A 26,532-nucleotide genomic window follows, 5' to 3' on the forward strand; every position below is an offset into this window, starting at 1 on the left:
ATTGTCAATATTCTCATAGTCTTATATCACCATATCATATTGATATAATGCCCAGCCCTAGTTGGGACTACAAACATTCCTGCTCTATAAGACAACCCTAATTGTTTAATATTTATTCAAATGAACTATGTGTATTAATTATTTTCATATATCTATACATACTTCCTTTGGAACACCTAGTAGGCAAATACATATCCATTATACCTTCCACCTCCAGGGAAGCGACAGATTCAACATGTCTGGTGACAAACTTGATCTCTCCAGAGTCCTCTGCTTTCACATTGCACATAAGAAGAAAGTGTTTGGTCCCTGAAATAAGAATACAATTGTCAAGATAAATAATAAGCCTGATAATATTTATTTCTAGGAAATTCCAGATATTATTTACAGATTTACAAATGTCTTCTTTTTAGGTGTTGTATTACTTTTTTTGTAAATAATCAGGCCATTGTAAATCTCGTATACAGTATTTATAAGCATAACATCATCAGCGGAGCTGTGCAGGCACTATGAATTGTGTGCGTGCTTGTGATTTTAAAGCTGACCTTCCTGCCGTATCTTGATGGTGCTGGTGGGTTGTATCCTCTCCCCATTTTTGTACCATTCTCCTGGCACATCCTCCACCGAGACCTCACAAACAAACACCGCGTTCTGATCTTCCTGGATGTCCACGTCCTCCAGGCGCTGCAGAATCAGCAGCTCACGCTCTGCCGACACAATACACAGTAAAGGATGCTTAGGAAATGGGCATCTTTTAATAAATCAAAGTAAAAAATAAGTAAAGAGGAAAAAACAACCTCCTTCTTTTTTTCGTCGAGCAGGAAGGAACAGGACGTCTGTGCTACAGTATATGATTTCCCTTTTCTAAAATACTGTACATGTAATAAATCCCACTTTTCTTTTCTTTTTGTAATACAGCCTACAACTGTTCATAGAGAGCTAACTGTACTGATCAGACATGTATGTGTTATACAGTAAATATCAGGCTGTGATGTCATTAACTCAAAGGCAGGCCCTAGTTTACCAGGCAGCATCCCCTCCTATGGTATAACTAAAGGAATACTTACAAAAAAACTTTTTAATTAATTATTTTTTCATACTATAACAGAATTGTCATCACAGTAATATACATAGCCACTAGTGGTACTATAGTAATAGCAGTAGGCCTACCTACTATTAGTTAATTAATTAATTAATACTAATAATAGGGCTAATACTAATATTTAATGATACTAATATAACAAAACTGGACTTGTAAAGTACTTCTGCTTTTAGTACATATGCTTGGTGAGAAAATTGGAATATTATGTTACAATAACTAACCCTTACAATGAATTTCTACTCAAACATATGTACCTTTGTAATTTGTTTTGTCTTAGTAATATTGGATCTAGAAAACATTATTCTACCAGCTTTGAACTGTTCACCTGAGTGCATAAGCTATTTATTTTGTCAAAGAAAAAAATAATTCACAATTACACACTTTTTCAACTGTTAACCTACAAGTATTTTGAAAAAGGACATTCAATAGCTTATGTATCAACACTGTGAACTTTTTTTTGAACTTTTGTTGATGAATGGGTGAGAGAAGCTAATTGTTGGCTAAATGTAAATAACATTTGCCCAGAGAAAATAATAAAGTCCCAAGCATTAAAGAGAAGCAGCAAATTATAGCAGCTAACAAAGAAGTGGCTAACAGCAACAAAGATGGCAGCACTTATCTGGCATTGTGAGGGTATGGTAAGTGCTTTTTCTCTTCTTTTTTGTTGTTGCTCAAAATAATCCTACATGGCATAACCAAGCTAACTACACTGGAAGGGTTCACATGCTGTGAATACATATATCTATGCTGTGAATATAGCTACTTTGACTAGCTGTGACAAAGCTAAACGTTAGCCTACTTCACTTGCTAGCAGTATGAGTGGAAACATAGTCTGTGTGTTTCTGTCATGTTATGGTCATACTGAATGCTAAAAGTGGTCCAACATAGTCTGAAAGCATTTAACACTTTTTTCTTTGACATAATTTACACTTTCGTAGATCTTTTTCACAGCAGACATTTTGAGTTGTCAAAGGAATGTAACGCTGGTGGAACTAGCTTATAACATTAAAGCCACAGTTCTGTTGAAGTTTCACAGTGAGCTATCGTGCAGAACACAAACAATGGTAAAGTGAATACATTCTTTATTTCATTAAGTACACCTATGTGTTCCTGACACAATGACATAATATCTCACTGTTGTTAATTTCCCTGTTTTGTGAGTTTAAAGTGTTAGGTACCATTAAAGAAATGTGTATTTGAGTGGATTTAGCTTAGTGCTGAGTCTAATTTCTAACGTTTGAGCAGCTGCAATGTTGATTAGGTAGAACAGTTTATGTGTGCTATTAGTTATAAGGGTCATTCCTAGCATTGGGTGCTATTTGAGTCCTGATGATATAATATATTGTATGTTGTGAAAAACTGGGCTAATACTTGTTTCTAAAAGCTTGTCTTACACGGTTAACCCACCTCTACTATAAAACATTATATATCCAGGATAAATTAAAAATTAAATAATTACTATAATTTAACACAAGTAGGCTAAACTGCCATGTCCCCAATCATGTTTGCTCAACATCAGAAACAAATATAAGTAAGAGAAATTAAAGAAAATCTACATTTTTCATTATTGTTGTATAGCCTTATTTATAATATAATAATAAACAGGAAGTATATATTTTTGGCTGGAAAGTCCTCTACAAGAAGCAGAGAAAGTACCACTCTTTATTCAACCTTTTTTCAGTGTTTTAAAATACTTGATTAATGCGGTAAAGCATAACATGTCCACCCTGGAAATATGGTTAATACATGTTTAAAATCTTCCTCAGTTGTCACCAAGTGCTAGCTTGTTTTTCATCACATGAGTAGTAATAGCCAACATTAGCATAACATGTCCCACCCTGTTACTGTTTTGCCTTTCTTTAATGCAATGTTTTTGTTCACAGATGTTAGGTCCACCCTGTTACGTCCTGTAAACCCCATTTCTCTTCTTTCCACCCTGTTACCTTTGTGTTTTTTATAATAATTAAATAAAATGAACAAATAATAATGTCTTTGTAGTAACTTGCAGGGAATGAATTGGCAAATTCCATTCAAATTAAATAAGTCTTTCTCAAGATAATGCTTGTTTATGAATACTTTGTAAAATATATTAAAAGGGGAAGGTTGACTGTAAGCAAAGCTGAAATGGCACTACATAGTAGGAATGACCCATAAAGTTGGTGAGGGAATTAGGAGACTCATTGTTTCAAGTAAATGACTTGAGCTACATGTATGAATTTCTTAAAGTGCCCTGTAACTGAGTTAGCCACATTTCTTTTGACAAATAACTGATGAAAAGTGTTGTAAAACAAATGTAACCCACAGTTTGTGGAGCTTACTCAGCCAATACCTCTCTATGGCAGTAATTTTGGTAGTCTGGGTTTCTGCTGTTTTAGTACTCTTTCCCAACCATATATCGTTAAATAGTTTGTGCAGTTCTCTTAAATAATATTACACATCTTCAGGCAACCCTTACCACTGTAGTACTATACCACTGTAAAACTAGAGGCCCTTTTCTGTAGTTTGTAGACAGCAGACTTTACCATAGACCTCCACAGTGCAGGATGTAGTAGCATCTCCAACATCACAGGTGTACGTGCCAGAATCACTGACATGACATTTCATGATCTGAAGAAACCGTTTCCTTCCCATTGCATAAATGCGCAAGTCCTTGCTTGGCTTCAGCTCAACCCCGTTCTGAAAATGATTTAAAAAAAAAAGAAAATAAAGTACAATTAGGCCTCATCATCTCCAAACAACTTAAACTGCGGCCTATGTGATGCATTGTCCGATTGAGTGAAATGGGCTTTTTTCATTATTTGTCAATAATATTTAAATGCTTTATTCACACAAATCTTTGCTTTTTGTTGTTTTAATGTTTGTTCAATGTTCCTGATGCTGTGTTGATTGTGTCTGTTAGCTAGTTTATAAAGGCCGGTGCTTTTATTTTGAAGAAGTAATGTTGGTAAGAGAACAAGATGCATGGTCAGGTGTGTCTAGCAAAAAAGTTTTGTTTTGTTTAGCACCTGGCTGATAAGGCCACACGGTTTGTCAATATTTTGTTTCCTATTGTAATTGATAATGAGTGACTTTATTATTTATTTTTGTAGTTTTGCTTAGTTGGAGAAGGAATGTGCTCGCAAGAATGCTATGTTGGCTCAATGTACTGTAATTTCAGTCATGTTAACAAGCAATTGGCATTCCTTGGTTTGCTATCCTACATCTAGTATTGCAGTAACTACAGTATATGTTGCGAAGTATGCTTAAATTGGGAGGGCTACAGAATTACCAATAAAGCTCTCGTGAACCATCAGTTGAAGAGTTGTAGGCCTTTCAGACCAAACAGTTTGAGCTGCAGCACTATACGGCAAAAAGCTGCCGTCGTGCGGAGCAAGCCATTGGAAATAATGAGTTTCAGAGGGCAGCGGTGTCGTTGCCGCATTTGGTCTGAGAGGCCTATTAGGGGTCACCAACACGGTGCCCGCAGGCACCAGGTAGCCCCCAAGGACCACATGAGTAGCCCTCAGGCCTGTTCTAAAAATGAAAATTGAATATTGATATTATGTTTCCCACCTTGTTAAGTCATTGTTGATAATTATTGTGAGAAATCATTAACATGATCAGTGTCTTCACATAGATGAGTATCATTAATCATCAATAATCATATATAACTAAAGGCAAACTGAGCAAATTTGTTATTACAGAAGAGTGTATCAAACTGGTAGCCCTTAGTATGACTCAGTACCCATGAAGTAGCTCTCAGTTTCAAAAAGGTTGGTGACCCCTGTTTAGACATTATTCTGCCTGGGATGCTTCACATTGGATATATTCCCCCCCCCTTCATCATGAAGTTTTTTGGCTCTCAAGTTTTGCAAAAAATTATTGTATGCTGAAAAACAAGAAATCCAACGACTTGCCTTCATCCATTTCACATCAACGTTGTGTCTTGACAGCTCGCACTCTATAGAGATTACTGCACCGTCAGGGAATTTCTGGTCTTCCAGTTTTCTGAAAATGGTCACTGGAGGCTCTGGAGAAAAAGCACGCTTAGTTAGGCAAGCAACATTTTTTTCTTAAATTTCTCTAAACAATGCACCAAATATATGTGTTGCTTGAAGTAGCAATATGGTTCAGTAATGTGGACTAATTTACCGTGATGAGGTTTTCATCATTGTCATCGCTGTAGCTCAAAGGGATAATGCATACATAGTGACTTGGCATTGAGGGGATTATTTTACAGCACGCTGTTAAACTAGCTCCTGACAGATAAGAGTGAACAGAGCTACCGCTTTTCACTGGGTCATGCTAGGCTTCTTTGTGTTTGTAACGTGAGCTTGGATAAAGCCAACAGAAGTAGAGCCGTCACTCTATTTTATTATCATGCCTCAACTGGTTGGCATCTGGTCTACTCCGAGTGGACCCCTTTAGCTACCACTCTTGAGGTAACACCAAAATGTTTCAGTCACTTGTGGATTTGGTAGCACTGCAATGTAGTGTACATGATTTGCTTGTTGAAAAGTTGCAAAGTAGATATTGTAGATTAGTTAATTAGACTAATGACAACACTACGTACATCTCCTCAAAATGACTTTTACAAGTTTTTAAATTTGACCACATAGAATTATGCTGTTATATTTCTACTATAGTGAAATCCAACATTGGTATCTGCTTGTTGAAACATTGGCAAAACCTCTTTCCTTAATGACCTACCCTTCACAACAAGCCTTGCAGTCGTCTTCAGATTCTCTACACAGAACATAAAGGTGCCAGTGTCTTCTACTGATAGGTTGGAGATAGTGAGACTGTGGACTTGTCCTTTGGCACTCATACGGAAGTGATTTGTGGGCTTAAGCTGGATTGCGTTTCTCATCCAGGTGCCTTGGACATCGGGATGGGAGAGCTCCACCTCAAAAGATGCCGTTTCTCTCTCTGTGGTTTTAATGTCAGTCAGCCCTTTCTTGATGGTGATTTTTCGAGCTGTAAAGAAAATTGCAGAGCTGTGTATAAGGCATCACAGTACTCTTTAACAAGTGCAAGTACATTTATCTTTGTGGCCGTTGTTTGCGTTGGTACTTTTTTAGTATAATGTAACCTGAATAATAGTTAAACAAAGGTTATGTTTGAAAGATAGGCCTAGGCCACCGTAACAAGTATTTTCATTCCACTTTTAACATTGAGCAGATATGGTGTCCATTGTGTGTTACAGAATAGGCTTGGAGTCTGTTCTGTACAGTCTGTAGTTAAACGATACAAGCTGGCACATATTGACAAGCCGATAGTTTAGTCATTTGAGTATGGGGCTTTACACAAAAGCCAGCTTTGAAACTGCCAACATTTTTCACTTATTCTAACAGACGAGCATTCCCTGTGGAAAAAAGGAGTGTTTATTTTGGAGACCTGATGACAGCAACCTTAGTTTTGAAGGCCAGGGTGTAAATTTAGATGCAATGAGAGGAGATCCAAATTCATAGGAGGTGCCAACAGCAGCCTGAAGTCCTGACTTTCCCCTTCCCACCCACAATAGTGTTGAAAGAACAGCTTTTAATTCACTGACTGGCCTGTGGATCATAGGACTAAGTAATATAAGAAGCATGCTCAAAGAAAAACAAGCATAAGTACGTCTTAATTACTACAAGATGTTTTATGGTGTGTCAAGCTTGCTACTTTCAAGAAATGTAAGTGGTGCTTGTTCATAGATAAAATGTAACTTTGCAAAAATGAATTCTAGTCATTGAACAGCGGAATCTTGACTTGTTACCTATCAAGCACTTCCCTTAAAAATGTAATGTGATTTGCCTTTGACATAGATAATGAAATCATCAGAGCTTGGTTGATCCTGTGTTAATACTAAAGTCAGCTTGTGCTGTATGGCTATCACCTGTTGGTCACCATCATGCTCCAGTACAAGAGCCACCCTGGTCCCCAGTCACTCAAATTACTCTTACTCAGTTAATTAAGCTTTGCCTTTACAAGAAGGGGCGGGGGGGTGTGTGCAGGATGTTGGGTCGTCGGCAACGGCGGTAAACAAACAACAACAGGGCATAGTGAGAACACGTGCACACTCACGTTCCACTGTGAGCTGGGCTTGCGTGCGGTCATGGAGGGTTTCACAGCTGTAGGTGCCCCGGTCAGACATGGCCAGATTGTAGATGGTGAGACTGTGTTTTCGGCCCTTGTGTTTCAGGGAATTCTTGGCTCCAGGGTGGATCAGCACCCCTTGCCTCATCCACTGCACCTCTCCCGAATCCAGACTCACCTCCACCTCTAGAGTTGCCTCACTGTACTCTTCAGCTACAACTGGTGTCATCTTCTTGGTAAACAACACCTGTTGCTCTAAAATGAATTTAAGGAATTACTAGATAGCAGCATTTATCATGTCAATGATTTATGTTTAATTTCTGTTTAAGTCTACGATACTCTAAAGGCATTTCTTGACAAAGCAAATTATAATATAGACCATAAAAAATCAGCAAGGTTACATTGAAAGTTCAAGCAAACAACAACTATAAAGCTTAAAGGACCCCCCTGCAGCGTCACATACACCAAGACCACTGAGCCACTTGTGTCTCTCAGTTACCAGAGGAATTCTAACAGGAGAAGCTGCTAAGCACTAGCCGTCAAAGGCGCCTGGGTAACAGTTTCAACTTGTCTGAAAGGGTCATTATTTTGTGTGTATGTATATATATATATATATATATATATATATATATATATGTGGTTAAAGGTACACAGGCATTTACACTCTCTTACAGAACTTTTATGTTTATTACTCCAGTGTTGCTGACAAAAACTCCACCAGACAGATCTGAGGTTATTGAACAGTAAAATAGTAAAATGGTTGTTAAATGTAGCTTCTGTGATACATTAACACAAATGTATATTTAGTGTTAATGAATGGGAGAACAACTCTCACCTTGAACGTGGAGTTCTGCCTCTGATACCAACCCCTCTGCATCAGCTGTTACTCTGCCGCTATCTGAAACCATGCAGTTGTGGATGCAGAGCATGTGGCATAGTCCGTTACTTGAAGTGACAGGGCGCTCATTTAGAGCTACTTGCTTGCCATTTAAGCGCCACACCAACCGACTGTCCTCTGGTGAGACCACACACTTAAATACTGCATCTTCTCCTTCACAGACCGTGATGTTACGAAGCTCTGCTATGAACTCAACAACACGGGGCGCTGAAGGCAAAGCAGTCAGCTGAATTAGATTCATTGTGCTAGCACATATACATGTAAAGTATTTTAAACTATTTTCAGTACGTTATTTTTCTCTGACCTGCCTTAACGTGGAATTATTTAAACTTACTTTCTACAGTGACAGTAGCTGAGGTCCTGTCATCTGTGGATTCACAGGCATATTCTCCAGCATCTTCTTCCACTAGTTGGTGGATGGTAAAGCTTCGTTCGCGGCCTTGTGCCCTTATTGTGTGCCGACGGCTTGGAGAGATCTCTTGGCCATCTTTTAGCCACTGGACATCTCCTTTAGGCTTGTTTATCTCACATCGTAATATAAGGCTACTGCCCTTCAGAGACACAGCGTTCTCCAGTGGTCGGAGAAATTTCACCTTCATTTCTGATGAGTAGAATAAAGGAATACAGTCAAGTATGTTTACTTGGAAATATTGGGCACATTTAGTTTAGGAGTGCCAAATTCTTACCTTTGACTAAAAGACTGAAATACATCTCATCTGTGTTTACGTCACAGACATATTGCCCAGAATCTGACAGCTGCAGGGGATTAATGGTGAGCTTGTGGGTATTACCCTCACTGGAGATGTGAATGTTGTCCCCGTTCAATAGTTGGCCATCTTTCAGCCACCGAACATTAGCTCTTTCTCGGCTCACAATGGCACACAGCGTAACACTCTCATTTTCATAGCCTGAGACGTTATTTTTTGCTTTTTTATTCTCAAACTTGACTGGCAGCTCTGAGAAAAATTAGATTTACAAAAAGGTTGCTTGTAAATTCCATGTTTAAACATGAAACAATAGGTTTCCAAAATCCAGCAGAACCTACAGAAATTCAATCTATACATGTTTCAAAGTAATTTAAATCTTACCTTGGACTTCAACAATTGTTGTCAGTTTGTCATCGATGGCATCACAAATGTATTTTCCAGAGTCGGAGGGCTGGAGTCCAGAGATGACAAGCTTCCTCACAACGTCATAGCTGTCAATTTTTATACGTGTGTCTGGTTTCAGTATCACGCCATTGCATAACCACTGAACGGTGGCGTTTGACCGAGACACCTCACACTCCAAAATAAGGTCATCTCCTTCTACCAGGATATGATGCTCTGGGTGGCCTGAGTTTCCAATGATTTGTACTTGAGGCTCTGAACATAAAAGACGTTTCATTATTGTCCTGAGTAAAGGAAATACAGATAACATTAGCATTGCTTAATAAAATGATTACCTTTGACAGTGATATAGAAGACCATCTTATCATCCACTGCATCACAGGTGTACTCTGCCGAATCTTCGAGCCCAGCATTTAAGACAACCAGTGATCGGAAAACGCCTTGCTCCTCGCTACAGTATCGCTCAGTGTCCTCAATTAGCTGATTATCTTTGTACCAGCTGACTGAGGCATTGGATCTTGATAGTTCACACACAAGAATGATGTCATCTGATACTAAGAACTGCTTTTCTGTCTTTGCATCGGTTTTTCCAAGAATTTTTACAGGCAACTCTGAAAATGAATAAAAATCTCTATTAGAACAGAAAATCCTCCAAGCACCGAGTAAAATGCACCGAAATCCCAGAAAGATTGTTTTAACTTCTCATGAGTTATTATCTTAGTATCTGGATGAAGTCAATGATCTGGTCTAAATTAGCATAGCATGTCTAGTCTTTCATAGCCTGGATCTTGAGTACACAATATAAAAAACTCGTAAAGATTGTCATCTTTCGGGACTTTGGCGGCTCCATATCATTTTGAAGTAATACTTTTAAGTATGATAACCTACCTTGCACGTTTACATTGAAATCCATCACGTCATCCTTTGCATCGCAGACATATTGTCCAGCATCTTCCATTGTTAGCGAGTGAACGGTTAATTGACGCATGACACCATCCTCAAGGATGGTGATATTTTTGGAGTCTTCTACTTCTTCCCCATTCTTCTTCCAGGTGACCTCGGCATTTGATCTTGAAACCTCACAGTCTAGAACCAGAGTCTCCCCAACCACTTTGTCCACTCTTCCTGCCATCTTCCTTGGCCGTACGAAGCGAACAGGAGGCTCTGTGCAATTAGAAAATGTTGTTAGAAATGGATTAAAACTGACAGATCAACATATTTAGAGGACCTACTTTTTGTTCCTTCTTTAGTGTCCTTTACCTGCTATGTTTACAAAGAATGTCACAGACTCATCTGCAGTATCACAGACATATTCAGCTGAATCTTTGACGGTAGTTTCTGGTATAATAAGTCTTCTGTAGACACCATCCACCTCTAAGATAAGGTTGTCATTCTCCTCCACTTCGAGTCCGTCTCGATACCAGCGCACCACTGCGTTGGGCCGTGAAATCTCGCAGCTCAATACCATCCTCTCAGAGGTCTGCTGGCACAGTTCCATTTGGGACTGACTTGGGGACACAATCCGCACTGGAGGTTCTGGAAAGGGGCGTTATCATCCAGTTTAGCCATCAGTCATTAGTTTAATGAATGGTACAAGATAATCAACATTGTTTTTGAGGTGTCAAGTTGATGCATATATTGCCTGCAGGACTGTCTATGATGCATCTTGATCCTGGATGAATCAGTGAAACCATAACTTTGGCAATGGTAAAGGCGTTAGTATGCTTCAAACAAAGTGCTTCTTAGGTCATCGAATAGCATCTGAATCCTCCTCCCCACCTTTCCAATGTTAAAATTGTTATTTTCTTTCTAAACTTGATAACTCAACAAGCATGCCCCCATCACATAGCGATTGGACAGGTGTGTGGGGGTAATAAACCAGCAGGATTTAAACTTAATTTATACGTGTCACTCTTACACCCTTTCCATGATGGCTTTCCAACCAACCCTCAACTGTGGCCATTTCAAAATGGATTTTAACGCGCTTCCCTATAGACAAACTTGTTCGTTTGAAGCACACTGATACCACAATCAACTCCTTTTACTTTTTGCTAATGCAATACTGAGATACTTACATACATTCAAACATACTGTATGTAGGCTCAGGGATTTTACCTGTAATACTAAGGTGAAAGAATATTGAAGCGTCAGCTGTATCGCAGACATATTCTCCAGAATCTTCGACTCCACTAGAAATAATCTTCAGTCGTCGATAAGGGCCTTCAATCTTGAGCTTGATGTTTTCACTCTCTTGCAGCTTTTGGCCATCTTTGTACCAGCTGACGACACCATTTGGACGAGACAATTCGCAGCTCAGAATAATTTCCTCTGGGACATGACGGTCAAGGTGGACATCCTCCTTGGGGTAAATTATCACCACCGGGGGTTCTTAGAAAGAAGAATACATGAAATTGAAACATTGTCCACGTAAGTCAACATAAGTGATTTCTTTTTGTGTGCAGTTTTTATAAACAATTGTATTACCTCGTATGTTAACCTTGTACATTAGAACGTTGTCTCCTGCACGGCATGTGTATGTGCCTGTGTCGGACAGTTGGGCTGAATGTACTGTCAGATTCCTTGTGGTGCCCTCTGCTTGCATTGTGATATTGTTGCATGGTTGCATTTCAGTTCCATCTTTGTACCACTGGACAACACCATCAGCCCTCGATATTTCACATGACAGGACAAACTCTTCTTTTTCCACGACACTCTTGAAAAGGTCCTCCTCTGGGATATCAACAAATGTTACCGGTGGCGCTGCAGAAAACGGTACACAAAAGAAGTGAGTTGTTGCTTGAACATGGAATTAATTGTTTATGCCCATGCATAGACATGCTGATTTAAAGCCTTGCTATCTAGATAACAACTCTTCATAGACATCGTAATGATCAGTGGGTGTTAATCCACTTTTAAAGCAAAGTGAAAAACAAGTTTTGAAGCAGTGCACTGATGTAATGCAATTACCATAGTTGTGTTGGAAAACCCAGCAGATTCATTAAAATACATGCTATTAAATGTGAAGCACGTATATGAAAAGCAACTAACGTTTAATGAAATTAGGACATTTAGAAGGGAATCAGCTATGATGAATATGATGAACAGGTTTTGCTTCCTTCTTAAATATTAGAGGTCATGAAGTTGTATCAGACTCTACAATGACAACAACTTTCCGAGAAAAAGCTTAGCATATCACCTTTCACCTCCACATAGAAATCGTTGAAATCTGAATCATCATCAGTTTTACAACTGTATACCACAGAGCATGAAGACGTGGCCGACTTCATGACCAGTGCCCTTTCCTTGCCCCCTGAATCGATGTTTATTCCTGATTTTGGCACGAGTTTTATTCCATCCTCACACCAGCCGGTCTGTCTTGTAGGGTCTGAGCTCTCACACTGCAGATAGATCGGGCTGTCTGCGTCAACAGATTTGCTCCTCTCAGCCTCTGGAACAGCTGAGAATCAAACTGGTGCTATAGGAATTTCAATCCATTGAACAGTAGATAGAAATCAGATTTGCTAAGCTATCCTATGTAACAGTAAGATCACTCACGTCAACAGTGCGTGGACTCGCATGCAATCAGTGATACAGCAAAATGGAGCATGAATCTCTTTTTTTTTGTCTATTTGTTCATTAAATTGTTGTTGTTACAGAACATGTACAGCTCAATTGCCTTTTAGACTAGGAGGTCTGCAGTATCTGCAACTCATCCTTCATAAGTCCTTCAGAGTCACACAGGGGCAAGCATAATAGTCTGTTCTGCATCCTGCAACAAGTGGCAAAGTTGGACCCGATCATGTGGGCCACTATCATTACCAATGAACAGAGCAGTTAAATCAGCATAAACTCTTTTAGTTCAAATAAAAAATTGTGGCAAACATGTTAGCAAAACAGCTGCCTACTTACACACCTAGCAGACAGAGCAAACGTATCATTCATTTGGAGTTTTGTTTGTGGCCCTTTGTCCTTTTAGCTCAGTTTTGTTCTCCATCAACTCCTGATGAAAATATCTGTCTCTTTAGCTGCTAAATGTTTAACAGCTAGTTGCCAACTTTGTCAGTCTCCCATGCTAGGCAGGAAGCACACAGCCTGTGTATCAGATAAAACAGTAGACTGCTGCATCTGGAAACAGGGTTAATAAGGGGGGTGACAATGAAACGCTCTGTGGAGCTGAGGGAAACTGCAGTCCAGTGAACACTCGCTATGGTTTGTTACTACAAGCAACCCCTTTCCCATTACACACAGACATTTGAAAATTTTGATTGGGCAGTTTTAAGATGCAGTTGTACCACCATGCTCTTAACAAAGTCCAGTCTGAATGGGCCTTTAAGTATTTGCTTGTTAAAGCAAGAATGACACAGACCTACATTAGACCTACATATCAATACTGCTTCTTAAAAAAATAGCAATATTGAAAAATATCTATTCGTTTACATATTAATCCGTCGTCAAATTTAAGTAAGCTGTGACAGCATTACATTGTCTATCATCTGTGTATATTTCCGCCAAAATTAAAGTACAAAATTATCAGCACACCATGTCTCAGAACATTATAGAATAAAATAAAAAAGTTGATCCAATAGCCAAACATTCACTGAAAGAAGTTAGTGATTCTGACAAAGCTGAAAATACTTAGATCACCTGCAACATCCACCTTGAATTCTATACGGTCATCTGCGGCCTCACAGCTGTACAACCCAGAGTGTCTGACTTCTGCTGATGGAATAACCAACGCTCTCAAATTTTCTTTTGTTTGGATTTCACATTCACTCTTTGGAAATAGCTGCTCTCCATCCTTGTGCCAATAGACTTGGGCAGTTGGCTCTGATACTTCACACTGCAGCTTAATTGGGTAGCCTGCTTCAACAAATTTGTTTCTTGCGACCTCTGGAAGTGCTGAAAACCTCACAGGAGAGGCTGGAGGGTATTATAAGATTTGCAGAACACTGTTGCTAAGCTGCCAGAACATCATTTAACAAGTAATGTTCATCAAACTGTTTGGTTATTTGAGCACAGTATATACAACATATGAAGCTCTGTGTTTTCAGACAGTGTTACAACAACTCTAAATACATTTAGATGCAATTTGGCAAAGAAGTGTACAGTTAGGGGTAATTAAGGAAATGCTAAAATGTTCATCTTGAAAAGAAAATCACCTTTGACGTCCACATGGAATGCCACAACATCATCAGCCAGGCTACAACTGTAGAGGCCAGAATCAGAGACCTTAGCAGAATGGATAATTAATTTTCTCAGTGTGCCATCTCTTTTCATATCAAGGCCAGTTTTGCAAAAAAGCTCCAACTCCTCTTTAAACCAGGAAACCTGGGCGAGAGGGTCTGAGACCTTACACTGGAGGATAATTGGACAACCAATTGCAATCATCTTGTATTTTTCTGACAGTGGGATTGGCATGATCTGTGGCGATCGGCCTAAGAGAAGGGAATAACAAGGGTTTTGGATAAGAGATGGATTCACCAACAGTGGACAAAACACACTGTCCAGCCACTCATACTGTACCATGTTCTCATGTACATTCAAAACAAAGCAAATTGTTTAGCACTCACATCATAGAATGAGACGCACATGGTAGGTATCATAAGAAGATAGTAAGGATGAAAATAAATCACCTTCTACGTCCACTTTAAATGCAATGGTGTCGTCTGATGTTGAACATTCATAGGTGCCACCATGTATGTTTTCAGCTGAGTGAATGAGCAGTGTCCTTGTTAGACCATCTGACTGTATTTCCATATTGTTTTGTGGTAGGAGTTTCAACCCATCCTTATACCAGTCGACATGGGCAGAAGGATCATGAGAAAGATCACAGCTGAGGACAATGGGAGAACCTTCTTGGACGGACTTGGTCCTGTCAGTCTCTTGAAGCTCTGAGAACTTCACAGGTAGTGCTATAGGTTTCAGATATTGCAAAAAGAGTGTCTTAATAAACTTCATAAATGTCATCATTCATATCTTGAAGTTATTAAATATCCAACCTGTTCAATTACAAAGAATGTCAGGACAGGACAACATAACATACAACATAAACACAACCTGCTTAACAAGGACAATGAGAAAAACTATATTCAAAGGGCTAAAAGAGCAAGAACCAAGTTCTGTAATTTATACATTGTACACTGACATTTAAAGCACAGACAAAATCACAGGTAAGAGACGAACAAGGAAGTAACAGTGTTTGTTTATGGTAAAGTATTCAGTTAGTGTCTTCAGCGAAAAAGAACAAGACACATGAAAATGCATAATAAGAAGCTGCATTGTGAAGCTGCATGTTTTAATAAGATTTGGAGAGAGGATGTCCTAAATTATCTAATTTCAATAAGATAAAAATTGGGCATCATGATTAGATGTGATAAGAAATTATTTTGATTAGAATGACAACAAATCATGCAATAACAATTTAACATAACGAATTTAACTTAAATTATTTCAGAGGAAATCTTTTTCTGTACATTTTTAGAAAAGTAGTTGACCAAATTAGGGAAGCAGAAAAATTCACCATTTTCTGTTGCGGGGATTGGACAAAAGTGACCTAATCACCTGCTGCAGTTAGTTGGCCGTGCAAGGCAGTGAAAGCGCTACAGAGTTTCTGAGCATCACCTTTTACTTCCACAGCAAACTGGATGTCATCATCCTTTGACTCACAACGGTAAACGCCAGTGTGAGACCGCTCGGCTGATGGGACAACTAGACTCCTCAAATTTCCCTCTGACTGGATGTCTACTCCATTTTGAGGTAAGAGCTTTGTTCCGTCCTTGTACCAACTGACTTGTCCAGTGGGGTCTGACAGCTCACATTGTAGAGCAATGGGAAAGCCCGTCATGACCATCTTTTTCTGGTCACCCTCAGATAAAGCTGAAAACTTCAGAAGTGGAGCTACAGGATGTGAAATAGAATTGGTCAATAAAACAGATCCTGTTGTTAACCAAAGGAAGCAAAGCACAAACTGTGAAACTAAAGGCTTCAACAGGGTATTCAACCATTACATTTTTTTTAAATCTATGCCCCACTACTTTGATTCAGTACTTACAGAAAAATGTGTAGCTTTTAAATCATATTTTCTACAGGTAACCTAAAGTAAAACGTAAATAATATAACTTAAAAAAATAACTGAATGGAATGACGCAGTCAGCTTTTATGGGAAAATGGTAAATGAAGAATCAGGCCAAAATGAATAATATTTTAATTAACGAATTCATCTATCCCATCATTCAAATTTGAAGGTTATACTGTATGTACAGTCTTGAGCCTTTTTTCTTCAGTAAATTTAAGAAAAATCAACACATTTGGCCTTGCTTATGTGCTTGTAGGATTATTCAGCACAGAGAGTTGCTTGGCACTTCCAGCAAGACATTGCAAAGTTGGAGTCACTCCAGTGGCTAACCTGGTAGAGCAACACATGAAAGGGACTAATGAAACCCTGGCTGCTTGACTCCACCCGTCCTACTTTTCTTTTGATGTGACTGAGAACCTCCCAAGAAGTTAGGGTCATCTAAATGCGCCAAAACGGTTTGCTTCTGCTGTCTGTTCTGGTAGGGATTTTAGAAAAAAATAAATAGTTATTCTCAGGGCATGTTTGCTTTACTGATAAGTGCCAATCAAGGTCCCATCGCTTATATTAACTACAATCTGTTCCGCTAGCCTCCGCCAAAGAACATATTTTTCAGTCTTTCTGAAAAACAAAAATATGTGCTCAGGAGCTAAAATGGGTGTTCATTACATATCGTTCATTATTAATAAATGTAAAATTGTACGTAAGAACTTTACGTGGTGCAAGTATGAGCTCATCTCTTTACAAAATGAAAGCCATTGCGATCTACCTAACTAGCTACTCCAAGACATGAAAAAGAAGAAGCAGAACGGCTGTGCCACACAATGTCAGGTAAGGTTTTACCATGGCTAAGTGATTAGCTTAATTTAGAACATCTTTACTTTAGTAGGTGGATAGGTAGCTACCCACCGCTAGGAACGTATTTTGATTTAGAGATAGAATGGAGCTAGAGAGCAGAGATTCTGCCATCTTTTACATAATCCCAAGTGGCCACTTATAGCTAATTATTAATGTTATTAAGTCGCAACACTTATACAGTACATTGTGACGTTAGTGTGCAAACTGCACAAATAAGCAGCATGTAGCTAAGAGCTCTTAATCTGTACAAATGTCATGGCAGTGTCTTCATTTTTGCTGGTCTTCTGTTCCTTCTTGAAAGAGGTTGATTGTATTCATCCTAAAGTAATTAAAGAGTACTTGCTTTTTATAAGCGAAGCAAAAGCATTTGGATGCACTTGATCCTGACTAAAATCTATTTGCAGAATAGATGAAAATTATTTTTTTCACCTTCAACATCCACATGAAACTGCATTGCATCATCTGTTGTCTTGCAGCTGTAAATCCCTGCATGAGACGGCATCGCTGACTGGATAGCCAGTGTTCTTATGGAGCCCTCTGCCAGGATGTCTTGCCCAGCTGCTTCATGTAGATTAATTCCATCCTTGTACCAATTAACTTGACCATTAGGATCTGATATCTCACATCGCAGCACTATGGGTTCACCAACTTCAACAGACTTGTTCCTTTCAGCCTCCCAACGTGTTGTAATTCTCACGGGTGGAGCTGGGGATGTTTGAGGTAACATCAAGAGAAAATTGCATCACTATTACTGACTACAACAAACATGATGCTTTCAAACAACAGAAGAGCAAAATCTCAAATCAAGATTAGTCATGCCAGTACATCTTAAGAGTTAAAATAAGTAATAATAAAATATATGTATTTATGCTATTAGTAATCTAACAAGGTATATTTGGTTAGACTTGAGATAACTAGGCATTCAAGTTAGGATTTGAAGCTAATTTATTTACTCTTTTCCCTATCTTTAATATTCTTCACAGACCACCGAAGCTCAAAGTTTTACATTGACCACTAAAGTAGTTTTAGTATGAACAAAATCATGTAAGTAAATGTAGAAATTGTCAAAGTGTCAAGGATCGCAAAAAGCAATCTCTTCATTTTACACAATGGCAACATTGTGCCCGTCCATTTTTGTTTGATAATGCTAACCATTTAAATCACCTTCAACAGCCACCTTATTTGCAGTGACACTGTCACTCCAGTGACTGTCATATATCTTTGATAGATAGATCTCTTCTGATTGGACAGTAGATGTCTGCTTGACATATTGAGGCTCTGCAAACTGGGTAGATGATCTCTGCCCAGAGTTAATTATTTGGTCTACTTGGTCTTCTGATGCCTTCATGGTCTGATTCCACTCTGCTGGGACTGTTGTGGACTGATACAGCACCTTCGAGTGGTTAGGTACTGCTTGGCCTGTGTGGTCATCCAATCTGACATGCTTTCGCAAGTTGTAATGCTTTTTTGGTTGGACCGTTTCTGCCTCTTTAGAGTTATGTAAGTCCAATGATTGAGAAGATGCAGTGGACAGTCGGACAGTTGATGTCTGTAGAGGTCTGTTTAACTCCTCTGATTGGTCAGTTGCAGTCCATAAGGAGTTATAGGGTCCCTCTGAATGGACAGTTTCAGTTTGTACCCAATCAAAAAGCTTCTCTGACAGGGCAGCCGGCAGCTGTATGGAGCTACAGAGCTCCTCTGATTTGACAATTGCAGTTTGTAAGGTTTTAAAAGGCTCCTCTAATTGGAGAGTTCCACTATGTGTGGATTGTAAGGGCTCCTCTGGTCGGACAGTTTCAGTGTGTGAGGATTTAAAGGACTCTTCTGGTTGGACAGTTGCAGTGGGTGAAGATTTAAAGGGCTCCTCTGGTTGGATAGTTGCAGTGTGTGAGGATTTAAAGGACTTTTCTGGTTGGACAGTTGCAGTGTGTGAGGATTTAAAGGACTCCTCTGGTTGGACAGTGTTTGAGGATTTAAAGGGCTCCTCTGACTGCAGAGTTGTCATTTTTAAGGAGTTACAGAACTTGTCTGATTTGACTGTTGAAATCTGTAAGTGGTTAGTAAGGTGTTCTGACTGGGCAGTTGAAGTCTGTAAGGGGTTACCTAGCTCTGACTGGACAGTCCATATCTGTTTTGTGCTATGTAGCTCATCTGATTGGACAGTTAGAGTCTTGAGAGTTGCTTCCTCTGATTCAACAGCTGCAGTTTGTTGAACATTACAGATCTCATCTGTCTGGACAGCTGTCTGCGGGGAATTATCAAGCTCTTCAGATGGGGCTTTTGCATGCTGTATATAGTAAATGAATTCCTCACCATGTGATTCTGTGAGCTTATTAGTGTGATGGTGTGTGTCAGATTGCATCATTGATGGCTTTACAGAGTTACAGTAGACAGGAGATTGGGCATTTGTTGTTTGTGGATCATCAGAGAGCTCCTTTGGTTGTTTAGGTGTAATCCATTCAGTCATATATTCATATGTTGACTGGGAAGTTGGCATATGAATAGAATGTTCTTCGTATGTCTGTGCATCTCCTCTCTCGCCACAGAAGGTGCCAGAATTGCATTTTGAGGACATGCAGTCAACTTCAACAGGAAAAGCCTCTTCAGTGGACTTCTTATCTTGTTCAGAAGAGAGCCTTGGCGATGTAGCTATAAGCATTGTGATGTACACAAAGAAAGGTTTTAGGTGGTTGTTGGTCTCAATACTTCTTCTTATAACAGAATTTTGCATCAGTGTGGGTTAGCATGGAGTTATGGGATAATTCATTGCAAAGACAAACAAGAAGATCGACCAGGTTTGGTCTGAGATTGAGCTCCTATATTTCCCCCTTCAACTGATTCCTAATACTGTTATACCACCAGTATTTACACTTAAAAACCTAAAAAGCATATCAATTTTCTTCTCTTTAATAAGAGTTCCTTGTCATTGCAACGGTGAAAGGTTCAGGGCAGCAATGTGAATGAAAGGGTCTGGTGATGAATAAGACATAAGATGGACTTAAAGAGTGGTAAGCTGCTTGTTACAAGCAAAGATGGCTGTTAAAATGAAAAATGAATTGACAAACAACATATATGTTAGTATGAGGAGCAGCTATTCAGGTACTGAACACCCACATGTTTGATTAAGAGCCAATCACTGCAGGAAATGAAATGAGACCAGGATTCAATATGACAAAAAGCAATTGTCTAAAGGGAAAAAAAAGATGCAGATGCCTCAGATGATGGATTTAACAGAAAATACACCACTATTGTTAGTGGCAAGTATGTGCTGGGTTAAGATGGATGACTGATGTTGAAATATATCAAATCACCTTTGACATCCACAGTGTATTGGGCAGATGCATCAGCTATCTCACCAATCTCGTCACCACAGTGACACTGCTCTGCTGTTTGGACAAAGCCAAAGAGAAAACAATGAGCTGGGTGATAGCTTCATGTATGTCACTAAATACTTGGTTCTTAATTGTGCAGGTACAATGTGGAGCACCACCTTTCATGTCCACATTTAACTGTTCATCACCAGATGTTTCACAGCCAAACCTCCCATCATCAGACAAGGCATCTAACTGGAGGGGCACGGTTTGGCTGCTGCTCTGTGATTTACAGTCAGCTTCCCTTTTTGGGTAGATCTGGGTTCCATCTTTGTACCAACAGGCTTTGGCAATGGGATCTGAAATCTCAAATTGCTGAACAATTTGGCAGTCCGCTTCCGCAGACTCAGTCTTCACGACACCAGGACCAAGCAGATATGTCGGAGCTGGCACTACAGACAATCATTGGGGGGATAATTTTAGTGTACATTATCCTTGATAAGTGACTTCAAAGAGATATTGTCAAAACTGTCACAGATATTAGCTCTGCATTGTAACAACAAATAAGAAGACAGACCAAAAGCTACACAAAGAGTTAGTCATAACTAGATTGAGAAAATCACCTTGATTGTTTACTATTAATTGGGCAACATCATCTGCTGTTGCACAATAGTATGCTCCAGAATTTGAAGGATGAGTTGGCTCAATTACAAGAGTCTTCTTGATGCCTCCCATTTCAAAATCAGGATCTTTGTTAGAATCATGTTCTTTATCCCTCTGCCATGACACCTGGAAAGCAGGGTCTGAGGTTTCACATGTTGGTTCAGTTGGGCAGGTTGCTTCAAGTGACTGCGTCTCCACAACCTCTGGTGAGGGTGATAACGGCAGCATCGGAGCTAAAGATGATGATTCATATTATAATTGCAGACTTAACAGTGCATATTTACACTTTTGATTAAGAAAGGGGTTATAGTTTCAGCTTTCCCAAAACGAGAAACCAATCTGTTCTATCGCAGACCAAATTCAATGAGAAAAACACATTTTCAAGGATAACATAGATTCATTACATGGATTCCGTAGAGATTAATTTTTACCATGATTTAAGAAACTGTTAAATCTTCACACAAAACACCACTTGAACACAGACAGACAGACAGACAGATACGCATATTGAAAGTGTTAGTTGCATTTAGTTACCAGAAAGCTCTAGGATTTGCTCTAAGATTCAACAAATAAAAAAAAAATCACCTTCAGTATCCACAGTGAAGTGAATAGTGTCGTCAGAGGTTTCACAGCTGTATAGCCCTGAAGGCAAGACCTCAGCAGATGGGATAATGAGTCTCTTCAACGTGCCATTACTCTGTATATCCCAATCATTCTGCGGGCAAAGCTTTACAGCATCTTTATACCAGCAAACAGGCACAGTGGAGTCTGCAACCTCACATTTCAGCTCCAAAAGTTTGCCGGCTTCAAGTGACTTGGTTCTCTCAACGTCAAAGATAGTAGAGTACGTCACAGGTATAGCTAGCATTGGAAATTCAGGACAGCTAAATAAAATCAAGACTGTGGAAATTTGCAAAAAAATCTTGCAAAAATGTAAATGCTGAGCAGCACATGAAAAGGGCTTTGGGGACTTTCAATTTAGGTCACAGCAGTCGCAAAACAAATGATTGAACTAATTATGACCTAGTGTATTAACAGTTATTTAAGGTTATGTGCACGAAACAGTCCTTCAAACCATACAGTACAAGCAGGGATTATTAGTGGCATCTAGAAGGAGTTGGTGGTTACAAAATGAACGCACAAGATAAAAAGTGTAAAGTCACCTTTGATCTCCACTTGAAACTCCATGGTATCATCCTGTGTAGTGCATCTGTACACACCAGAGTGGCACAGCTCTGCAGACTGAACAACTAACGTCCTTATGTTGCCCTCTGAGTTGATTTCTAATCCAGAGTTTGAAATGAGCTGCATTTCATCCTTGTACCAGCAAACCTGGGCCTCAGGATCCGACACCACACACTGGAGTACAATAGTGCCGCCTGCTTCAATCGACTTGGTCCTCATTTCTTCAGGCATTGCTGAGAACTTCACAGGTGGAGCTATAGATATGTTTAGATCTTATGTCAACCTTAAATCAACCTCATGTCAGACCTTAAGATTAGTCATCATAATCTATTTAACAAAATACAACTAAATTGCTAACATGCTGTATTGCAGTCAAAGAAAAGGTGACAGTTTAGCTGCACTTCTTATGAGTGCTAAGAACAAAGGCAACGGACAACATTCAAAAGTGTCATCAGAGTTAGTTGCTTTGCTGAGGAGGAGCTTGTTAATCGCGTAAGGTAAAACAAATCACCTTTGATGTCCACACTGAACGTGATGGTGTCACCCTTTGTCTTGCAGCAGTATAACCCAGCGTGGAAAAATTCTGCTGAATGGACAATCAATTTTCTCGCCAAGCCATCAGTTAGAATTTCTACTCCAGTTTGAGGATTGAGCTTTGACCCATCTTTGTACCAGTGCACCTGGGCAGAAGGATCTGAGAGCTCACAGCATAAAACAATGGGGTAGCCGGTTTCGATGGTTTTGTTCCTCTCCGCATCTGGAATTGCTGAAAACCTCACAGGTGGGGCTATAGATATTTAGATATTTTAATGGATTGTTAAAATGTGAATTTTATGTTTTGATAAGTCAGACTTTAAGAGAAGACTAAATGCATTTTGAAATAAGAAAAGAATAAGGGGGTAATAATTGACAATAAAGATGGTTAGTAAAAGACACCAGCATTGTCAGAAACTCACTCCACTCACCCTCTACTTCCACATTGAACCTGATGACATCATCAATGGCATCACAGCAATACACTCCCGAATGTGAGAACTCTGCTGATTGTATGACAATTCTTCTCATGGTGCCTTCTGATTGGATATGCAGACCCTCCATTGTCTGTAATTCCACCCCATTCTTGTACCAGTGCACTGGAGCTGCAGGGTCTGACAGCTCACAGTAGAGCACTATGGGGTTTCCAATTTCTACAAATTTGTTTCGATCCATTTCTGACATTGGTGAAAACTTGACAAGAGGAGCTGCAACATTTAGAAAAACAATAATGTTTTACATAATTAAGTCTTGTCTTTTCGGATAATGAACTGAAGGATACAGTACATTAGCGTTCTCTTGCATTGTTGGTGCCAACAATGTTTGCACATTTTCAAATTCCAGTTAAAACAAATAAAGAAACAATACATCTTAGGCCTACCAAGACATATATTCAAGCAAATTATGACAGTAACCCATACATACCTTGAATGTACAGTGCTGCAGAATCCCGGATCCCATAGGCGATAAATGTGATCTCGGCTCCATTGTCTGTATCACGTACTCCTCGAATGCGAAGAGATTGGTGTGTTCGTGACCGACGCATGGAATAATGTTCATCTTCCTGAAGCTGAGTACCATTTAAGAACCACGTACCGATAACTGAAGCAGAAAGCTCAATAGAGAACTGGGCATCTTGCCCCTCGGGTACCAAGGCATCCTGTAAGGGAGCTTGAATTCTGGCAACTGGAACTGGAAAAGAGAATTTGTACATGATTTAGCAAGCAATATTACGGTGGCCGAGACGGTTCAACACAAATACAAAAGCCACACCACAAACACAAAAACTAAAACACAAATACAAAAGCTACAACACAAACGCAAAAGCCACAACACAAACGCAAAAGCCACAACACAAACGCAAAAGCCACAACACAAATGCAAAAACTAAAACACAAATACAAAAGCTACAACACAAACGCAAAAGCCACAACACAAACGCAAAAGCTACAACACAAACGCAAAAGCCAAAACGCAAAAGCCAAAACACAAACGCAAAAGCTACAACACAAACGCAAAAGCCACAACACAAACGCAAAAGCCACAACACAAATGCAAAAGCTAAAACACAAATACAAAAGCCACAACACAAACGCAAAAGCCACAACACAAATGCAAAAACTAAAACACAAATACAAAAGCTACAACACAAACGCAAAAGCCACAACACAAACGCAAAAGCCACAACACAAATGCAAAAACTAAAACACAAATACAAAAGCCACAACACAAACGCAAAAGCCACAACACAAATGCAAAAACTAAAACACAAATACAAAAGCTATAACACAAACGTAAAAGCCACAACACAAACGCAAAAGCTACAACACAAACGCAAAAGCCGCAACACAAACGCAAAAGCTACAACACAAACGCAAAAGCCACAATATAAATACATAAGCTGGAAGCTTAAGCATGTGGTTGACAAACGGAGCCGGAGGAGGAAAGTTCTTGTTTGTTTGAGAAGTAAGTGAAACATGGTTCCTTGCTCATTATGATTACTGTCACAATGTGTTTGTCACAAATAAGCAGCATTGTTCAATATCTTTTTTTATTTTCATATGTACTCTGCTATTTAGGCTACAAAGCTACAGCTATAACGTTATCTAAATGGCGCCCAGCGTCTTTTACCCGCGAGTCCTACGTTTAAAGTCAAAAGTTTGTCAAGTTTAGTGAAGCTGTTTAAATCACACAAATATTATATCCCACTGTTACATGCTTGTAACTTGTTAACCGTATATATCTGGTTAGCGATCAGATCCCAGTGGCAAATTCCCTCGATACTGTTGGTTTGGAAAGTGTGTGTGTGTGTGTGTGTGTGTGTGTTATGTTTACTGTAAACAGATGTTTAAAGTGAATGCTAATTGTTTTACCTTCAATATGCTGCCTATTATAGTGTTAGGGGCGTTATATGTCATACATACACACATACATGGGTTGGTCTGAATGAAATAAACCCAGATATTTAAAAATGACCTTGCTTCGTGCTTACTAATAAAAATAAATAGAATTCAGACTGTGGACTCCTGTGTTTACACTGTATTTAAAGCCATGTAAAAGGGTTTGTTCATAGACTGTATATTACCATTTGTACAGTCTATGGTTCTATGGTTTATGGTTTTGTTGCATGTCCTTAGTCTTACCCCTACAAATAGGCACACACACACTTTCCTTTGTAGCCTATATGGAGAGTACATATATGAAAATACAAAGATATTGAACAACATTGCTTATTTGTGACACTCACATAGCAACAGTACGGTAATCCTAATTAGCAAGGAACCCTATTTCAATTACTTCTCAAACATGCAAGACATTTCCTCCTGCTCATACGCTGACTTCTGTTGTCACTCACTTTTGTTGTCCCTTATGCATTTGTGTTGTAGCTTTTGCATTTGTGTTGTGGCTTTTGCATTTGTGTTGTAGCTTTTGCATTTGTGTTGTGGCTTTTGCATTTGTGTTGTAGCTTTTGCATTTGTGTTGTGGCTTTTGCATTTGTGTTGTAGCTTTTGCGTTTGTGTTGCGGCTTTTGCGTTTGTGTTGCGGCTTTTGCGTTTCTGTTGTGGCTTTTGCATTTGTGTTGTGGCTTTTGGGTTTGTGTTGTGGCTTTTGCGTTTGTGTTGTGGCTTTTGCGTTTGTGTTGTGGCTTTTGCGTTTGTGTTGTGGCTTTTGCCTTTGTGTTGTAGCTTTTGCGTTTGTGTTGTGGCTTTTGCGTTTGTGTTGCGGCTTTTGCGTTTGTGTTGCGGCTTTTGCGTTTGTGTTGTGGCTTTTGGGTTTGTGTTGTGGCTTTTGCGTTTGTGTTGTGGCTTTTGCGTTTGTGTTGAACCGTCTCGGCCACCGTACAATATCCTTAACAATGTTGTGATTTAATTCAATAACAAAAAACATGGCATCATTTATTTAGCACCTACCTAAGTGAACCGCTCTAGGGAACTCAACATTGTTGCTCTTTCCATATTTGTTTACACTGCAGATGCGAAATCGATAATCGGCTTCACATGGTACGCTGTCACCAAGGATCTCCACAGAGGTTGCAGAGTCAGTGGTCAGACACTGTAGCCACTCCTGTGAGCCAGTGCCCACTTCCTGTCGCTCAAGCACATATCCAGATGGAGGGTTCTTCCGTGAGTCCTGAGCAGGAACCCATGAGAGAAGAGCTGCATTAGCACGCTCTGTGTTAATCTGCACAGCCACTGGACAACTGGGAGGACAATGTCTGGCCGCTGAAACAGGAGAAACCTATT

The 26,532-nt window shown here is 39.4% G+C and overlaps 1 protein-coding gene and 1 long non-coding RNA gene across 15 annotated transcripts in view; one reads left to right on the forward strand and one right to left on the reverse strand.

The window, feature by feature from the left end:
• Positions 1–26,532, reverse strand: part of obsl1b (obscurin like cytoskeletal adaptor 1b) — a 40,128-nt gene that overhangs the window by 6,773 nt on the left and 6,823 nt on the right. The window contains exons 5-35 of one of the 14 annotated variants that reach the window (XM_028590993.1): positions 26,200–26,511; positions 23,714–23,980; positions 23,221–23,496; positions 22,767–23,042; positions 22,234–22,509; positions 21,656–21,931; positions 21,031–21,303; positions 20,587–20,859; positions 20,408–20,482; positions 18,261–19,745; positions 17,526–17,801; positions 15,788–16,063; positions 14,800–15,078; positions 14,326–14,601; positions 13,811–14,086; positions 12,363–12,623; positions 11,651–11,926; positions 11,282–11,554; positions 10,427–10,702; positions 10,055–10,330; positions 9,502–9,777; positions 9,146–9,421; positions 8,744–9,013; positions 8,392–8,658; positions 7,995–8,264; positions 7,148–7,414; positions 5,792–6,058; positions 4,999–5,111; positions 3,625–3,778; positions 546–707; positions 205–309 (exon numbers count right to left, since the gene is read on the reverse strand). In XM_028590993.1, coding sequence (XP_028446794.1) covers positions 205–309; positions 546–707; positions 3,625–3,778; positions 4,999–5,111; positions 5,792–6,058; positions 7,148–7,414; positions 7,995–8,264; positions 8,392–8,658; positions 8,744–9,013; positions 9,146–9,421; positions 9,502–9,777; positions 10,055–10,330; positions 10,427–10,702; positions 11,282–11,554; positions 11,651–11,926; positions 12,363–12,623; positions 13,811–14,086; positions 14,326–14,601; positions 14,800–15,078; positions 15,788–16,063; positions 17,526–17,801; positions 18,261–19,745; positions 20,408–20,482; positions 20,587–20,859; positions 21,031–21,303; positions 21,656–21,931; positions 22,234–22,509; positions 22,767–23,042; positions 23,221–23,496; positions 23,714–23,980; positions 26,200–26,511 — 8,961 coding nt within the window. Of the gene's footprint in view, positions 1–204; positions 310–545; positions 708–3,624; positions 3,779–4,998; positions 5,112–5,791; positions 6,059–7,147; positions 7,415–7,994; positions 8,265–8,391; positions 8,659–8,743; positions 9,014–9,145; positions 9,422–9,501; positions 9,778–10,054; positions 10,331–10,426; positions 10,703–11,281; positions 11,555–11,650; positions 11,927–12,362; positions 12,624–13,810; positions 14,087–14,325; positions 14,602–14,799; positions 15,079–15,787; positions 16,064–17,525; positions 17,802–18,260; positions 19,746–20,407; positions 20,483–20,586; positions 20,860–21,030; positions 21,304–21,655; positions 21,932–22,233; positions 22,510–22,766; positions 23,043–23,211; positions 23,497–23,713; positions 23,981–26,199; positions 26,512–26,532 lie in introns of all 14 variants that reach the window. The other 13 variants (XM_028590992.1, XM_028590994.1, XM_028590996.1 and 10 more) reach the window with 13 other exon arrangements.
• On the forward strand, positions 1,525–15,880 carry LOC114563954 (uncharacterized). Its single transcript, XR_003693707.1, has 5 exons — positions 1,525–1,740; positions 11,424–11,593; positions 11,798–11,951; positions 14,939–15,072; positions 15,803–15,880. It is a non-coding gene; the product is annotated as an uncharacterized LOC114563954 (long non-coding RNA).

The sequence above is a fragment of the Perca flavescens genome, chromosome 11 (genome assembly GCF_004354835.1).
Source record: "Perca flavescens isolate YP-PL-M2 chromosome 11, PFLA_1.0, whole genome shotgun sequence".
Classification (NCBI taxonomy): Eukaryota; Metazoa; Chordata; class Actinopteri; order Perciformes; family Percidae; genus Perca; species Perca flavescens.